Here is a 16109-nt window from a genome sequence, read left to right as displayed (position 1 = left end):
AATGCTAGATGGCGGGAATATGCAAAGCATGTGTATCTACATCACACATGCCTCGAACAAAATGCGTTTCCCAAAGATTTCCCTGTGCGTTGATTCGGTGTCCGGTGGTGTGGCAGGGAACGCATCAGGGTTGACTGTACTCATTTATGCCTGCACAAGTAGGCTCCCAGGTGTGGTTGATGGGTCAAGAAGTTCAGGTCACCCGTGGTTTGATGATGGCAGCATTGGGCTGCTATTTACTCGATAAAGCAAAACCAGTATGCAGTTCCTAACAGAAAGTGCAGGCGTTAAAGTGTTAGAAGTGGACTGATCAATTGCATCCATGGGGATTGGATAACATGGAGAAGGATTTTCTCCTTCGGAAAAAGACCCTCACACACCCAGCCAGCTAGGTGTCTTGCTTCATTATCGGGTCTGCTCCTTATCGGGCCGGCGGTGCAATGCCCGATCAGGCGCCCGTGATGGGGCCTACTTAGCGGAGATCTTTTTACCTTTATGCCAGCGGGTGAGGTGCGTGTGAGGGCCCTTGGGGAATCAGTGTAGGTGAAGATAGATGTCAGTGTAGTAAATTCAAATAGGGTAGGAGGTCCACTCAAAGCAATTTTAATGACTGTGGCCCCTCTCCTAATTAAAAATATATGAGGAAGAGTGTCCCGCGTTTACCGTTCCCTAGTGAACAATAGCCCCGCTTCCCTAGATCGACTTCGTGCCCGCTGGGGGGGGTGGGTGGGTCCCCTGGAGGAGGCGGATTGGAGAGATGCCCTTATGGCGCCCAGAACCCTGACCACGTCCTCCAAGCTGTGCCTGGTACAGATATACTACCCCCATGCGGCATACCTCACCCTGGAACGGTTGTTCCATGCCCGACTAAGACCCTCTTCGGACTGCCCGAGATGTGGCATGGCCTCTGCTGATTTCTACCACATGGTGTGGCTCTGCCCGGCGATAATGTCATTCTGGGAGGGGAACGGAAGCTCACCCGGGCCCTGGGATGGGTGGTCCCGCATGACCCATTGCGGATGCTACTGGGGGTCTTTGACGGTCTAGACGGTTCCAGGACGGACAAACGTCTCCTTGGGACGGCGGTGGCCAAGAGGGACATAGCGCTGCACTGGTCGCGGGCCAGGGCCCCAACTGTGGGGGATGGAGGAGAGGGATGGATTGGTGCGGGACACAGGAGGAAGTCCTATTTGAAGCCCGAGGATGCCCGGATTATTTCACAAAATATGGGGGAAATGGTTCAATATGATACCACCATGATTTTCTGTTTTTCTTATGTTCCACGCTGTGCTGTAACTACTATGCAGGGGATACTACTGGACTGGAATGGACTGACCCTGTTTGCTCTCTTTACTATCGCCGACCTACTACTTGTGCTGATTCGGGAGCTGCAACCAATGAATTTTGTTTGTTTATGTAAAATCAATAAAGTTGATTATCCCCCCCCCCCCAAAAAAAAAAAAATATATATATATATACAACAAAGACGCTGTTCTTCACTCTAAGGATGTGAAGCATGCATGTTTGTGGATTAAGGTCAACATGTTTCTCGCCTTAAAACTAATTGTTGGCGATTCGTCAGGACCAGGAGGATCTACCTACACTTTTTGGTAGTGGTCAAGGTAGAATATACAGTGTATAAGTGACCACCAATACAGCACCCTAAAAAGTGGTACCTAGTAGATCAAGTAAACACAGCCCACATGAGGTCGCAACTATATATCAGCTGTACCGGCTTGGGTTGAAACTCTGTCCGGGTAGGTACTCGACTCAGCAGAAACATCAAAAAAGATGTTAAATAAAGAACAAGTTACTTGCCCTTGGTGATGCTTTATCTGGTAGAGACTCTATTTAGCGATACATTCCTTACATTTGAATACCCCCAGGCATTAGACTAGATCCATTAGCACTTTGCGCGAGAAGGTGGCATCATTCTGTACTGCCTTGGCCTTGCTGGAAGTGACGTGCCTAGTAGTTATATAGGCGCCACCTCAACACTCCGACGATAGATACTATAAAGACTTTCTACGCAAGGAGCATGGAGCTACTACGCGTACTGACCACTTTTGTGGAAAACACCTGTGGCCCTGAAAAGGGTGTCCCTTACACCTGAACCGGTTCGCAGAGTGGTGGGGAGGATGGGAAGGTCGGTAAGGAATCTGCGGCTAGATACAGTCTCCTCCAGAAAAGGCATTACCCAAGGGAAGTAACTTGTTCATCTGATAGAAACTTCTAGTTACAGATTCCTTACTTTTGAATAGATAGCCAGGCAATACCTCCCCGGAGGTGGGTCTGTGAACTTGATTAAACTAAAAAGTCCTGAAAGACCAAACAGGCAAAGTGCCTGTCACAACAGACCTGACTGTCTAGGCAGTAAGTAATGTTTTGTGAACGTGTGCAGTGATGCCCATGTCGTTGCCTTGCAGACGTCCAGGAGAAAGGTAGGGTGTGCCCGCAAGCCCTCAAGGGCTGTTTCTTGGCCAATGTGAAGCAAATCCTAATGCACAGGACAATTCATGGTGAGATGGTTCTCTTCTGTACAGCTTTTCTAGCCACCCAGAACTCTCTTGTGGGGTCAAGGTAGAGCGACCATGCTAATTTCGAGTCCAGGTGGTGGAGTCTCTCCAATTCTTTAGAGGGATGAGATGGAGCAAAGAAAGTAGGAAGCATGATGTTCTGACCTACATGGGATGGAGTCACAACCTTTGGAAAGAAGGTGCTACACATCCGAAGAACAAGGTGGTATAAAGAGGGTGCACATAGAACGCTTGCAGTTTGCTGACCCTCCTGGCTAATGTTATGGCCACTAAAAAGGCAGTTTTGATGGCCAATAGCCTAAAAAGGGCAATTGTGTAGAGGCTCGAATGGTGCACACCTGAGACAGGTGAGTGCAGGTTGAGGTCCCACTGAAACAAGAAGAATGTAGGTGAATGTTGCAGGTCTTTAAGAATTTACAAAGCAACAACGAACATGACCTATATTCCTTTACTGGTGGCTCTCCCAAGCTCTAAACTAGGGCCTCAAAAATGCTAATCTCCACACAACAACTTTGATTACTATTTTTTCATATTGTATTTTCTTTTTCTTTTTTCATACGTATCAAAAAATTTTAAATTAACATTTCATTTCTTTTCAACATTTTATCTCTTACATTGTCATAATTCAATTTTGCATCTGTTTTCAAAATATAAATAATGTTGCAAAAATTAAATTTGAAATGAGAAAAAGAAACAGTCCCCTACACTCACACCTCATTCATATAACCCACAACCATATCACTAGCATACTACACACTTCCATACCATGCCCCAGATCAACACTGCATGCACAGATGGTTCGAAAACAGGGTGACAACATCAACCCTTAATTGCTGGGTCTTCACACTCTTTGACCTTTAAGAAGCCTAACCACAACGTGTGGCTTAAAAACAGCTTGGACCAACAACCACAAGCATGCTGAGGTGGTAGAAGTTGACCCTTAACTGTCCTCAAAGCAGAGCCCTGCTGGGCCAAAGACAATACAAACAAGAGAAATGTTGATAAACGTGCAGAGAGGATGTCAACGTTGTGAGACTTACACCAGGGCACAAACTTGTCCCAGCAGCAGCCTAATACTGAGTTGGTGGAGGGTCGCCTGACTACCAGAATAACATCACGGATTTAGAAAGGAAGGCTGAAAGCTGACAATTGTCACTGCCCAAACTCCACGCATGTAGGTGGCGGGTGCACATGTTCGGGTGCAGAACCCTGTCCTGTTGCTGCAACAGAAGAACCTCCCAAATAGGAAGCCTGCCTGGGGGACCTATGGTCATGCTCAACAGATCAGGACACCTACTCTCCATGCCCAATCCGGAGCCACAAGAATGACTTGGGTCAGTCATTCCTGATCTTCTTCTTGAGAACTCTGGATAGGATATGTATGGGTGGAATGGCGTACAGGAGGCCAAAGCTCCACTTGAGATGAAAAGTGTATTAGAGCGAGAGTTACCTTGGAAACTCCAGAGCCCAGAACTGCGGCATTGTGTATTCTCGGTGTTGGGGACCGGATCTAACCAAGGCTCTACCCACTGCTGAAAGAGACCTTGCACAACCTCCGGGTGGAGATGCCATTCGTGATCCACTAGACACTGATGGCCAAGTATTCCGGTCTGGCATTCAAAGAGCCTGCCAGATGCTACACCACAAGGGAAATGCCCTGACGTTCCAGCCATATTCAGAGGTGCAGAGCCTACTGACAAAGGATTCATAACTCCACTGCCCTGTTTGTTGCACTACCACATGGAGGTGGTGTTGTCCATGAACACCTGCATCAGTCTTCCCTTGATCAAAGGAACAAAGGTTGTTAATGCCAAAAGAATCGCCTGAAGGTCAAATAGGTTTATGTGGAGCTCAGATTCTGCTGGAGACCAGAGCTCACCGATTCCCACCTCTTCCTGACTGGCCATCCCAGCCTAGCACAGAATTGATGCATAGGTCACTACAGTCAACTCTGGTTGTGGAAGGAAGAGGGGCCTGCCACTGACCCAATTACAGTTTGTTAACCGCCACTGTAGGTCTTTTGCAGTTCCCTCCGAGACCTGTACCATTTCGGAAAGTTTTCGCTGATGCTTCTCCCACTGGGCCTTCAGGTCCCACTGCAGAGCCCGCATATGCCAGCGGGCATATTTCACCAGAAGAATGCAGGAGGCCATGAGGCCCAACAGCCTCAGTCAGTTTCATCGATATCCAGGCTAGAGGCTGAAAAATCTGTATCAGAGCCTGTATATCCTGGACTCGCTACGCTGGAGAATAGCCCCGAAACTGCACTGTGTCAAGAATAGCTCCGATGAAATGGAGCATCTGAGATCGAGTCAGGTGTAACTTCGCCATGTTGTTTGTGAACTCCAGCGAGTGCAGGAGGTTCACCATAGTCAGAAGTTGGGTTATGACTGCCTGGGATGAGTCCGCATTCAACAACCGATCGTTGAGGTTGGGAAAGACTAAAATCCCTGACCTCTGCATATGAGCTGAAACCACCACCATCACCTTGGTGAACACCAGAGCGGTGCGGATAAGGCTGAGAGGTAGCTCAGCAAACTGAAAGTGCTCATGGCCCACCGTGAACCGCAGATAGCGTCTGTGGGCAAGCAGGATGGGAATGTGGAAATAAGCCTTCGGCAGGTCCAATGATACCATCCAGTCTCCCGGATCTAAAGCAGACAAAACTTGAGACTATGAGCATTTTGAATTTCTCCTTCTTCAAGTAGAGATTGAGAACGCGCAGAGCTAGGATAGGACAAAGTACTCTGCCTTTTTTAGCACCAGAAAGTACCACAAATAGTAACCTCACCCTACTTCTGATGCAGGTACCCTCTCTATAGCTCCCTTGGCCAACATAGCTTGCATATCTTGACAGAGCAAGGAGAGATGGTCCTCCCTCAGCTGATCATAAGTGGGTAAACCAGCTAGGGCTTAGCTGATCATAAGCGGGTAAACTGGCTGGGGTTTGGTCCTAAAAGGCAAACTTGGGGTGGGGGGGGGTTGAGTTGTATATCGAATCGACTTTGCACTGATTGTGAATAGGACAAACAATAGGACAACAAAATCAATAAACTCAAACTGAAAGACAATCATGTGCACCATAAATATAGAACATACGTATTGATGATAGTGATACATTAATACAAATCAATTACACAGATAAATAGAATAGTTCAAACATTCCATGTTTTACAAAGTAACACAAATGGGTCAGATATGATGAATCACAAAGAAAATAGAAGCACAAATTATTCTCCGTCCTCTAACAGGATTGATGTCCTTAGTTGTGCTTTATTAAAATTGGTCTTGATTCATGGCTAGTGGCGGTCTCCTATTGTTGTCTTTTGATCGTAAGTGGGTGGCGTGAGTGAAGAGGGTGTCACAGTGGAAAGGGAATAGCACCTTTGGACTATCTGTAGTACCCAACGGTCTGATGTTGTTGACTGCCAGTGGCGGAGGTGAAGGCCTATCCTTCCTCCCACTGGGTGCCCATGATGGTCTGGGGGTGGACTAAAGAGGCTTGGAGGCAGCAGTTGCTGGGGGGTTGGTGGACTGGCCTGACCACTGGCCAGACCACTGGCCATCTGGTCCACTTGATCTTTGGGATACACATGCTCTGTCACGAAAACGCTGGCTAACCTGCTGGACTAGTAGTGGCTTGCGTCCCTTTCCGTAGCCACGAAAGGGTCAAAAGGCAGATTGAGTGGGACAAGTCTATGTGGGAAGCCTGGACATACCCTGAAAAACTAGATGTTCTCAGCCAGGCGAGGCACCATAAGGCCACAGGCAATTAAATTGTTCTACCTAGTGAGTTAGGTTTAGCAATCCAAAACTGGGATCAAGGAGCAATAAACTATCTGGCCGCTAAAAACTCAATTAATAAACAATGCTACCAACTGTCACAAAGAAATGACCTAGCAGACTATGACACAGGAAGAGGTCCATCTGGGCTGATAACATCATATGCAGGGCACAAAACTCAGCCCTATCTTAGCCAAGCACTGGGAAGGAAATCTCAAAAACATATCTTATGGGACAGATTAGTGCCCCTCCCAATTAAAGAATTAAACCCAGAAGTGGAAGTCCCTTGAACACAAAATCAGATGTAGAATTTGCAACTTTAAATCTGAATCTCTGCTACACCTCATTTGTTGTTGTCCTGGTATGCTACAGCCCCGTAAGAATCTCTTAAAACAAATATGGCTGCGTAACAGGGTCTGGACAGTGAAAGATGCATCTTTGGTTCTTTTTTCCTGCACCTTATCATCAGACTTGGCCAGATTTGTAAGATACATGGCCGAGCTGCATCTTAGGCTTATCGAAGAAGATGGGCCAGGCAATACAAAAGGCAAGCTTGTCTGTTTAATATTCAGCCTCCAGCAATTAGCTCGTGATGACGCCGTTTTACATGTATCAAATGTGCAACAAGGTTGACCTGGCAATCTCTTATCCATTTTAAATGTATATAACATATGTTATTGTATTTGGTTCAGATAATGCCGTAACGTGCACTCACTTTGTACGAATGTTTTAAATAATTGTGATCTTACATTTTTAAATCGTATGCAAGTCATATTGCAAATGGTTTTAAGAAACTGCAATAAAAATAAAATGAATTAATTCATTAATTCATTCATTCACCTAGTAAGTTTGTTGTGTCAAGTCTACATCTGATGGAAAACTTTGCTGCATCCTTCCAGTGGTAAGCCTAAGAGAGTATGGCCTGGGCCATAGGCAGGACTTGTCAAATCAAATCCCATAGTGTATGGGAATATTGGCCCAATAGGCATGCGGTGTTCACTGATCTAATAAACTATAATGTTATTCTTGCATAATAGAAACTCAGGCCACACAAAGAGTGCACATAACAACGGACTTGCTTCTTAGTTCAGTATTGGCATTGTCGGGGGGAGAGAATGGATGTATCTAAATTCATGTTTGGAAACTATCCCTTTTAAAAGATTCATCTGGGTGTTGTTGTAGCAGGTCTTAGAGTCATGCAACGAACTCAAATTCCTGAGGAACACCTCGAGGTTATCAGCCACAGACATCTGTTTGAAATGGTCCCTGCAAGTTCAAATTAAGTACTGTGGGTTGTAGTGGGTGACTTATTCTTTCGCACAGTGAAACATTTTGATGAAAACTCTCTTAAAGAGTGAAGGAGTGGAGCTTGGGATCCAGGTCTGAAGGGGCGGAAAGAAAGGAGCGGAAAGAAAGGAGCGGAAAGAAAGGAGCGGAAAGAAAGGAACGGATGTCTGTGCACACGGGTAGCGCTGATATGCATCTCTGCTCGTCACTTCCAGAGCGGAATGGATTAGATGTGGAGTAGCTCAGAGCAGCAGAAGCACTGCTTTTAAACTGTTCCGGATCCAGTCTAGCGCCAGAAGATATTCACAAGGTAAGGAATCTACATTTAGAATTAACCATCAGAAAGATTTGTTTCTGTTGCCACATAAAGGCGGCAAGGTGTTAATAACGTTAATATCTGATAATTATCTTTAGGGTTCAATTATGTTCACTTTTGTCTATCACAAAACCTTTATATGATATTCATTACAATTTTGTCAGGTGTAACAATTAACCACTACACACTGTACAATTTTTTTCGTGACACAACATTGTATACATTTTTTTTCTTTCTTTACCTCAAATATATTTTGGGTTTTCGGCTTAACATCTTGCTGTGATGCACTTTTTGCACCTGTTTTCTGTACTGACTTTTTATCACCAAAGAGATCTTCTTCGCCTTCATTTTCCAAGAAAGGAGATGTTTTTTTTTTTTTTGAAGCAGATTGCTTTGCAGAAATAAAAAGATCGTCATCACTCCCTTGGTCATCAAAAGCAGATAGAGCAGATTTCTTCTCCGCTTTCACAGGTTTCTTTATCACCTCTTCGCTAGATTTCCCCTTTGCTTTTGATCCAGTAGATATCTTTGACACTGCATGTTTTGAAGAAACCCCATCAGAGCTAAAAATGTCATCAATGGCAGCTGGTTGTTGCTTCTCCGCCACCATTATGTTCTTCACAGTGAAGTCATTCGGTAAAGAGGATGGGTTTCCACTGAAAACATGTTCATCTATTTTCTTTTTGGAAGTGTTTTCTTTTGACTCTTCAGTTTTGGGGTGTTTTATATCTGATATGGTAGCAGTCACTTCACCGTGTGTTAGATTAGATACCATTGTAGGATTCAATTCATCAGAATCTTGAGAAGCTAATCGTCTTCCTGCCCTTGAAGGTGGTCGTCTTTTTCCAGTAACTTTAATGCGATCCTATTTCAAAATCAAACCAATACAACAAAATGTTAGTAGGATTACAGGTCTTAACACCTTTATTTTTAGACATAGTGTACAAGTTAGTAACAACAACAAAAATTGCCCCCCCCCATTAAAAATATATCAGATATCACAGTGAGTGAGTGGAGTGAGAAAGCCTAACCCTGACTTGGAGTGATCTTTGAGAGTATGCAGGGTCGATGTAGTCTTCTCCAAGTAAACTGTAACAAAATAGGGTATAATGGCGCATTTTACAGCACAATATTGAAATAATTCAATATAAATGTTTCAAGTACACAATATGTTTTGAATGGACACTCATTTTGAATGGAAACTCTTGAAGTAATATACGAAATTCAAGACTGCCTACTAAGGTGTGGGTTTCTGCAGAGGGGGGTGCACCCCAGGAGACAATGGGGCCAAATGCATTCTAGGGGTGGCAGACAAGTCTAATTCTCCCCAAGTGTGCCGGAGGGTTTATCCCCAGAAGAAAATGTGGTAAAGATTTGTGGCAGAAAAGAGTATCATTCAGTCAAAATGTACCTAGCAAGTGATTACAAAGCAATGACATTTAGAAGCAGCTGAGTAATCCTAGTATGCAAAGATTTTCATCATGTACTGTGATTGAAAATATACATGGTGGGCAAGGTGAAGAAAGTATACCATTATAAACGCTTGTTAATACAAATTGAGAAATGGCGTCATATGGGGGCATGGCTGGGAACATGGCCGACAGGATGTAAGAGTGGAGAGCTCCATCCTCCCATTCATTAATCCTGCTACAGTCCGAGCCTGCAGCTGTCGCCCGCACGAAGGAGTAGCCTGTGAGCCCCGACACTCAGAATGCCCACCTTACGACGGCGTGCGGGGCAGAACTGCCTCTCTAGTTGGAGAACTGCTGCTGCTGGAAGCTTTCGTGTGCTGGCGGCCACTGTTTTCCATGATGCAGAGGGTGGTTGCAGGGGCCGCGCAGTGGTTGACACTCACCTGTGGTGTGAGCCCACCTTTTCAGGTGGAGGACTACTACTGCCAGGCGGCCTGTTGATGCTCGAGGCCACTCCTCTCTAGGCCACAGGCTGTGCTTTGGGTGCCCCGCAGGGACACCCGGTCAGGAAGTTGGCTGATTGAGGCAGGCAGGGTACCCGGGACACATGTTCTGGTCCTGGAGAAACCATGCATAGGGTGCTCAGGCTGAGCTCCCAAATGCATTCTGGAACAGCCCGAAGGGCGGGATAGCACTGCTGTGGTGACATGGGTGGCTGCAGATGTAGTGAGCGGCCTCACGTACAGCTGGCCCGTGGAGCTGGGAAAGCCCTGGGCCGCCCACTTTGAACACTATAGTCCTATGGCTGGAAGAGGCAGAGTGGGGCCTGGCAGATGATCCCCCAGCAGCTGCATAAGATAGACCATGCAGTTCTGGCAAAGCATTGATCCTCTCTGCTCCCTAGAGGGAACTGGGTGCAACTTCCTGGCCTTGCCTGATGTCCCCATTTGCCACATATTTGTGAAATGGTACACCTGTCACAGCAAAAGAAAAGAGAAGATGGCTGGGTGAGTCGGAGGATGTAGGGGGAATAACACTGGAATGGGAGCAGTGACTGGTGGTCCCACCCTGAAAGATGAAACCGCAAACTCCCCTGAAACATAGTGTGACATACAGGGAGCAGGACCTAAGTTGGACGGAGGATCTGCTTCAGCGAGCTCACTTTGACATTTTAGAGGGCCCTGTGGTATATACTGGTTGCTCTACTAGGGCTGTGAACGCACATGATGGGGGAAGACAGGGTGGCAAGATTGCAGCAACACAATATGATCACACAATATACTACCAGCAATCTCTCCCAAAGAGATCTACAAAACAAACAGAGTCCCTAGGTCGGCCAACACAAGCAGAGGAGGCTACACATACTAAACTCCTAGTGGCAATTCAGGGCTCCAGACAAGCCACTGAAGGGAAAATCGAGAATGATGTGGTGGAGGTAAACCTGCTGCATGCCGACTTGCGCGAGGTCTCCAACAGGGTCCAAATGGTGGAGGGCAATGTAGGTGAGCTGCAGACTGAGGTCACTGCAACCAAACATTATAGGTCTACCTTGTCAACACAGAGGACTATGTTGGAAAAGAGGGCGGAGGACACTGAAAATTGCTCCTGATGCAATCATTTCTGCTTTTCTTAGATTCCCAGAAAGGAGAGACTGAGGAAAAATTGATGACAGGATAGAATGTGACTTGAGACCACAGGGAGCGTTGATGTGGTTTGTAGTGGAGAGAGAGCATAGAGAGTTGTTGGCCAGACTACCACCAGGGGCACTGTCTCATGACGTGATTGTCAGCATTCTCAACCATAGAGGTAGGGACTGCATACTCTCTGCAGCCAAAATCGTGGACACTCTGAAGCTTGAAAAACACTCCATTGCCATATACCTAGACAGCTTCAGGCGTTAAATCTACAATACATGCTTTTATTCCGAGCGCAGCTTTGGTTTATCGCACAGTGGAGGAGCCATCTCTGTGAACAACCAGCTGAAGTGTGGAACAGTTTGGAAATGTGGGATAAGGCGTTGTCCCAGAGGAAAGAGGGCATCTGACAAGCAAGGGGTGCTCAAAATCCAGAGGAAGGAGTGAAGTGAGATGTTGGCCCTCGCAGAGACTTGAGCCTGCTGCACACACCTAAAGTGATTATACAGCAGCATGGCACTATGGCTACAGTGGGGCGGGGGGGTACGGAATTGGATATTGTGATGGACCGGGGCATCCCACAGGCAGAGGAACTCAACATGGAATCTGGACAGAGCAGAAGCACTGGAGCTAGGGGAGATCTGCCCGGAGTGACTTTGACCATACGTGAATATTTGAAAAACCAGGTTACCCCTGGCAGTACATGAGATTGTATCCTGCAAATGTAAAACGGCAGATGGGAAGCTAGTTATGTTATTTGTTGTATGGCTACTGGCCATGACAACTGTGGTTCGAGGGGGTGGACCATGATTGCTTGAGACCTCACTAGGTGGGTGGGACGCTGTTGGGTGGCAGTGGGAACTCTGTGGCAGCCCCCAGAGCTGGGAAGACCTCATACTGGTGGACTCGCCCTGGGAGAGGACTGTCCTCCAGTAGGTGAGGTCTGAACCAGATTGCACCTACCTGCACTTTGTTTAGCTATAACTAGTTTATTGTAAAGTGTTTTCATAAGGAGGAAATAGGTGGGTTCTGTGCATGCTCTCCTGTTGGTGACAAGTGAATTGTTGACACACCTAGGCAGATAGAAGTTGAGGTTGCATGGGTCTGCCCGGGGGTGAGATGGGAGGGAGACATTGTTGTGGGTTGTTATCCACACAATTGTTTATGCACAATGACTGCTTTTGTATACTAGGCCGGCGGAGGGCCACACCATATTGAAAACCCAGCCGAGGATCAAACCTAAGGGAGAATGGAGAGGGTGTAGCCCACTGGTGGACCCCATACACAGACTATCGATGCACAATGCAGACCACACTAATAACATGGAATGAGAGGGGTCTTAATAGCTGCTGAGGAGATACAGGGTTCAAATGCTATAAAGTCCAGATAGCTATGTTGCAGGAAACATATTTACGGTTAGCAGAGGTGGCCACCCTCAGTGAAGGTGTGGAGATTCCAATATCCAAAGGATAAAACCTACTCATTTCATTCTGGGGTACATAGAGGGTACGGCAGAATAGACTATGGGCCACATTTATGACCATTTTCTTTTGAAACTCGTAATTTGTGAGTTGCAAAAGAAAATGTACTAATGTGTCTCAGACACATTTTGCGATTCCAAATTGGGTCGCAAATGACCTGCCTCATGGATATTTTTGAGCCAGGTTGCAATTTGCGACCCATTGGGAATAGACAATAACACAGGGATGGTGGCCTGCTGGGTACAGCAGACCCCCATGTCAGTGTTTGCTTTTTTAATAAAGCAACTTTAAAAATAAAAAAAAATGTAGCCTGTTTTCCTTAAAGGTAAACAGGATGCGTTTCAAAAACAAAAATGAAATGTTTCAATGAGACCACTGCATGCCCCTAAAAACGTTTTCGACGCCAATCACAATGAGGACCCCTGGGGATCCCTTCCTGTTAGCGAGTGTCTTACCATCTACTTGAAGTAGACTGTAAATTGCAACCGCCTTCCAGTCGCAAAACAATCGTGCATGCCCTTGCGACTCGGTTTTCGGAAGAGACGCCCTTGGTACGCCCCTTCCTAATAGTGACTCCCAAACCCTATTTTGCAAGTTGGTAACATGTTAATGTCTCACAAAATAGGGATGATACATGCTACAACCCTTTTAGCATCCCAAATCTCCATTTGCAACTGCAAAACCGGTAGTACATGTGGCCCTATGTGTTTGGGTGTACAGAAAATCTCCCCTTATTTAACCACACTCCCTACCTAAATAGGTTTCTTTCAGATCATGCACCACTGCTTAATGTCCTTAAATGGAGGTATGTCAGACCACAGATTCACTTGTGATCACTAAGGAGTGAGGTACTGGCCAATATGATCTTTGTGGAGCATATAAAAGCATTCACCACCAAATTCTGTGCAGTCAATCAGGGTACCACCCAGAGCAGAGCCCTGGAATGGGAGGCATACATGGTGGCTTTAAGGGGGGTTTGTATGGAGCAGATGGTGGGGGTGAAAAGACGATTAGAACGCCCCTTGGGGGACCAAAAAACCAACAGTACTGATGCACCAATTGATCACAGACCCTGTGGCCTCCACAGCAAGGATAGACTTAATGAGACAGATAGAGGATACCTGAGCGAGTTAAGATAAATACACATTTATACAATATTGGCAGAGACTTTTCATGGTGGGACAAAGACGTAGAATGTTGAGTTGGCTGCTACAAAGGATAATAGCAATCTCACATATTGTAGTTGAAGACTGCAGAGGTGGGGAAAATGGTTGCAGACAGAGACCGAATCAATGTTGAGTAAGTGATGTACAGCAAAGAAACCTTCTCTCAGAAGCAGATTATCCTCCTGGAAAACATTGCTAAATATCTCAGGCAGTATGGCCTCCCGCGGCTAATGAGGGAACAGTAGTTTGGTCTGGAGGCCCCAATTACAGTGGAGGAATTCAGGGAGACGCTGAAAGGAATAAAAAAGCGTAAGGCCCCGGGTGCAGACAGCATCCTGGCTGAATTCTATCAGACGATCTCTGACCTTCTAAAGGAGAGACTGTTGGCAGTATTTGATGAAGCATGCAAGAGTGGCCAGCTCCCTCACACGATTAGGGAAGTGGTAAGAGTGCTTATCCCCAAGGAAAGCCAAGACCCAGAGCTCCTGATATCATACAGACTATTATAAAAAGCTCAACACGGATATTAAAATTTTTAGCAAAGCACTCTCTAACAGACTCTTTGGGATAACAGGCTCCCTGATTCCACTGGACCAGGCAGGATTGATCCCTGGCAGAAACAATGACTGCATTCGAAGACTCAAGCATGTAATGCACCAGGTCAAGGCTTCTGATGGTCACTAAGCGGTATCATCCCTGGATCTGGAGCTTACTTTTGACACTGAGCACTGGCAGTATCTGTGGGCCATGTTGTCAGGTGTGGGATCTGCCCCAGGTATATGAGAAGGGTGCAGCTGCTCTACAGGGCACTGGTGGCCAGACTGCATACAGAGAATGAGCTGTCTGTAGCGTGGACTCTGGAGCAGGGTACCAAGCAGGGATGCCCGCTGTCGCCTTTATTATTTGCATTGGCAATTGAGCCCTTAGCATGCAGTCTGAGGAACAGTCTACAAACATGCGGTACTCGAGTGGGAGATGTAACACGTCATCCCCATGTATGATGATGATACACTGGTTTATTTGAGTGATCCACAGAGATCAATCGGCTACTCTTTGTAGAACTGGACAATTTCACAGCAGTATGCGGTCTGCGCACAACCCGTGGTGAATCCTTGCTGTTGCCTTTAGGCTGACTGGGATATGCTGACCGTGACTTACCCGCTAATGTGTGGCTAAACTGGATCTATGACTGTTTTAGATATTTGGGTGTCCTGAGGTCCAAGGGCCCAATATGCCCTCAATATTGACAAAGTGATGATAGGATTGGAGCACTCAATAGCGTTCTGCAATAAGTACTCCTCTTGATTATGAGTCTCATATCGGTGGGGAAGATTGTAACCCGCACCCACTGCCTATATGTATTACTACACACAATGTGCCTGATCCCCATGGCCACATTCAGCAAACCAGATAGTATGCTGTGTGCACTGGTATGGGCCGGAATGAGTAAAATTGAACACATTTAAATTTCTGTGGCTGGAGGGAGGAATGGCGTTCTAGACTTGTTCCTATACTACACAGCTGCGCAATTGCAGCAAGTCGTGCATTAGCTGGATTTCAGCCCTAACTGAGAAATACCGTCATAGGTACACTTGCATGACTCAGGCGGGGGCTTGAACTGAACTCCTCATGACGGCCTATAGAATCCTGGCAGGCACTCCTGCCTTGATCTGTTGTACTGCACAGTTATGGTACACTGTGGTGATTAAAGTCATGAAATGACCCCATTAGTGGGCAACTTGCCCCTCTGGATTCTTTTTTTTATTTTATATTTCTTTTAATTAAATAGTTTGACCAAAACACATCAAATGGTTACAAGAAGGTGACTTAATCGTTCCTCAATAACATTTGATACAGTTCTAAATAATACACAGTTATTGTAGTAGGTAGATCAAGGGGACTCAAGCGCTTCAGTGTCTCTCAAACGTTCTGGTAGGGCACAGATATCCCCCTGTAACGGTTTCAAGCCTCCCATACCTTCTTCCATTTCCCCGGGCATCCCCTGGTGATGAAGACGGATTTCTCCCTGAACATGCACCAGTCCAAATCTTCCATCCATCTCCCAATCCGAGGTGATTGGCTGGTCCCACACAGTTGGGCACTGTTAGACTTTTTTTTAAACAACAATAGGGGAGTTAAACCTTATGAATAGATCCCAGCCTCAGTAGAGGGGGCAAGTCAATGTGTTAGCCACAAGCCTATGGGACGTCCTTTGTCCTTAAGAAGACCCCTCACTCACCAACCTGGTTGGTGACATTCTTCATCATCGGGGTCCCACCCGGATAGCCGAATGCCATCCAGGTGTGCTACGACACCTGATTACAGTGGAGCTGGTTCGTTTCTTTTATATGTGCAAGGGGAAAGAATAAGTGTTTTTAAAAGTATCCGGTACTACCCACTCACGGAGTTTATTCTGGAGTGTCACGGGTACTGTTTAAAATAAGGGCCACCTGTTACCCAGTTAGGAGGGCTGTCGGTGTAAAAGCTAGGGAT

The 16109-nt window shown here is 46.2% G+C and overlaps 1 protein-coding gene across 3 annotated transcripts in view; it reads right to left on the bottom strand.

The window, feature by feature from the left end:
- The window catches only part of LOC144754851 (WASH complex subunit 2-like), a 770229-nt gene that overhangs the window by 106952 nt on the left and 647168 nt on the right, over nucleotides 1–16109 (bottom strand). For all 3 annotated transcript variants that reach the window (XM_078643106.1, XM_078643107.1, XM_078643108.1), the window contains one exon: nucleotides 8165–8788. In XM_078643106.1, the coding sequence (XP_078499232.1) occupies nucleotides 8165–8788 (624 nt within the window). The remainder of the gene's footprint in view (nucleotides 1–8164; nucleotides 8789–16109) is intronic.

This window comes from Lissotriton helveticus, chromosome 5_1 (genome assembly GCF_964261635.1).
Source record: "Lissotriton helveticus chromosome 5_1, aLisHel1.1, whole genome shotgun sequence".
Taxonomy (NCBI): domain Eukaryota; kingdom Metazoa; phylum Chordata; class Amphibia; order Caudata; family Salamandridae; genus Lissotriton; species Lissotriton helveticus.
This window is presented reverse-complemented; position numbering and strand designations above follow the sequence as displayed.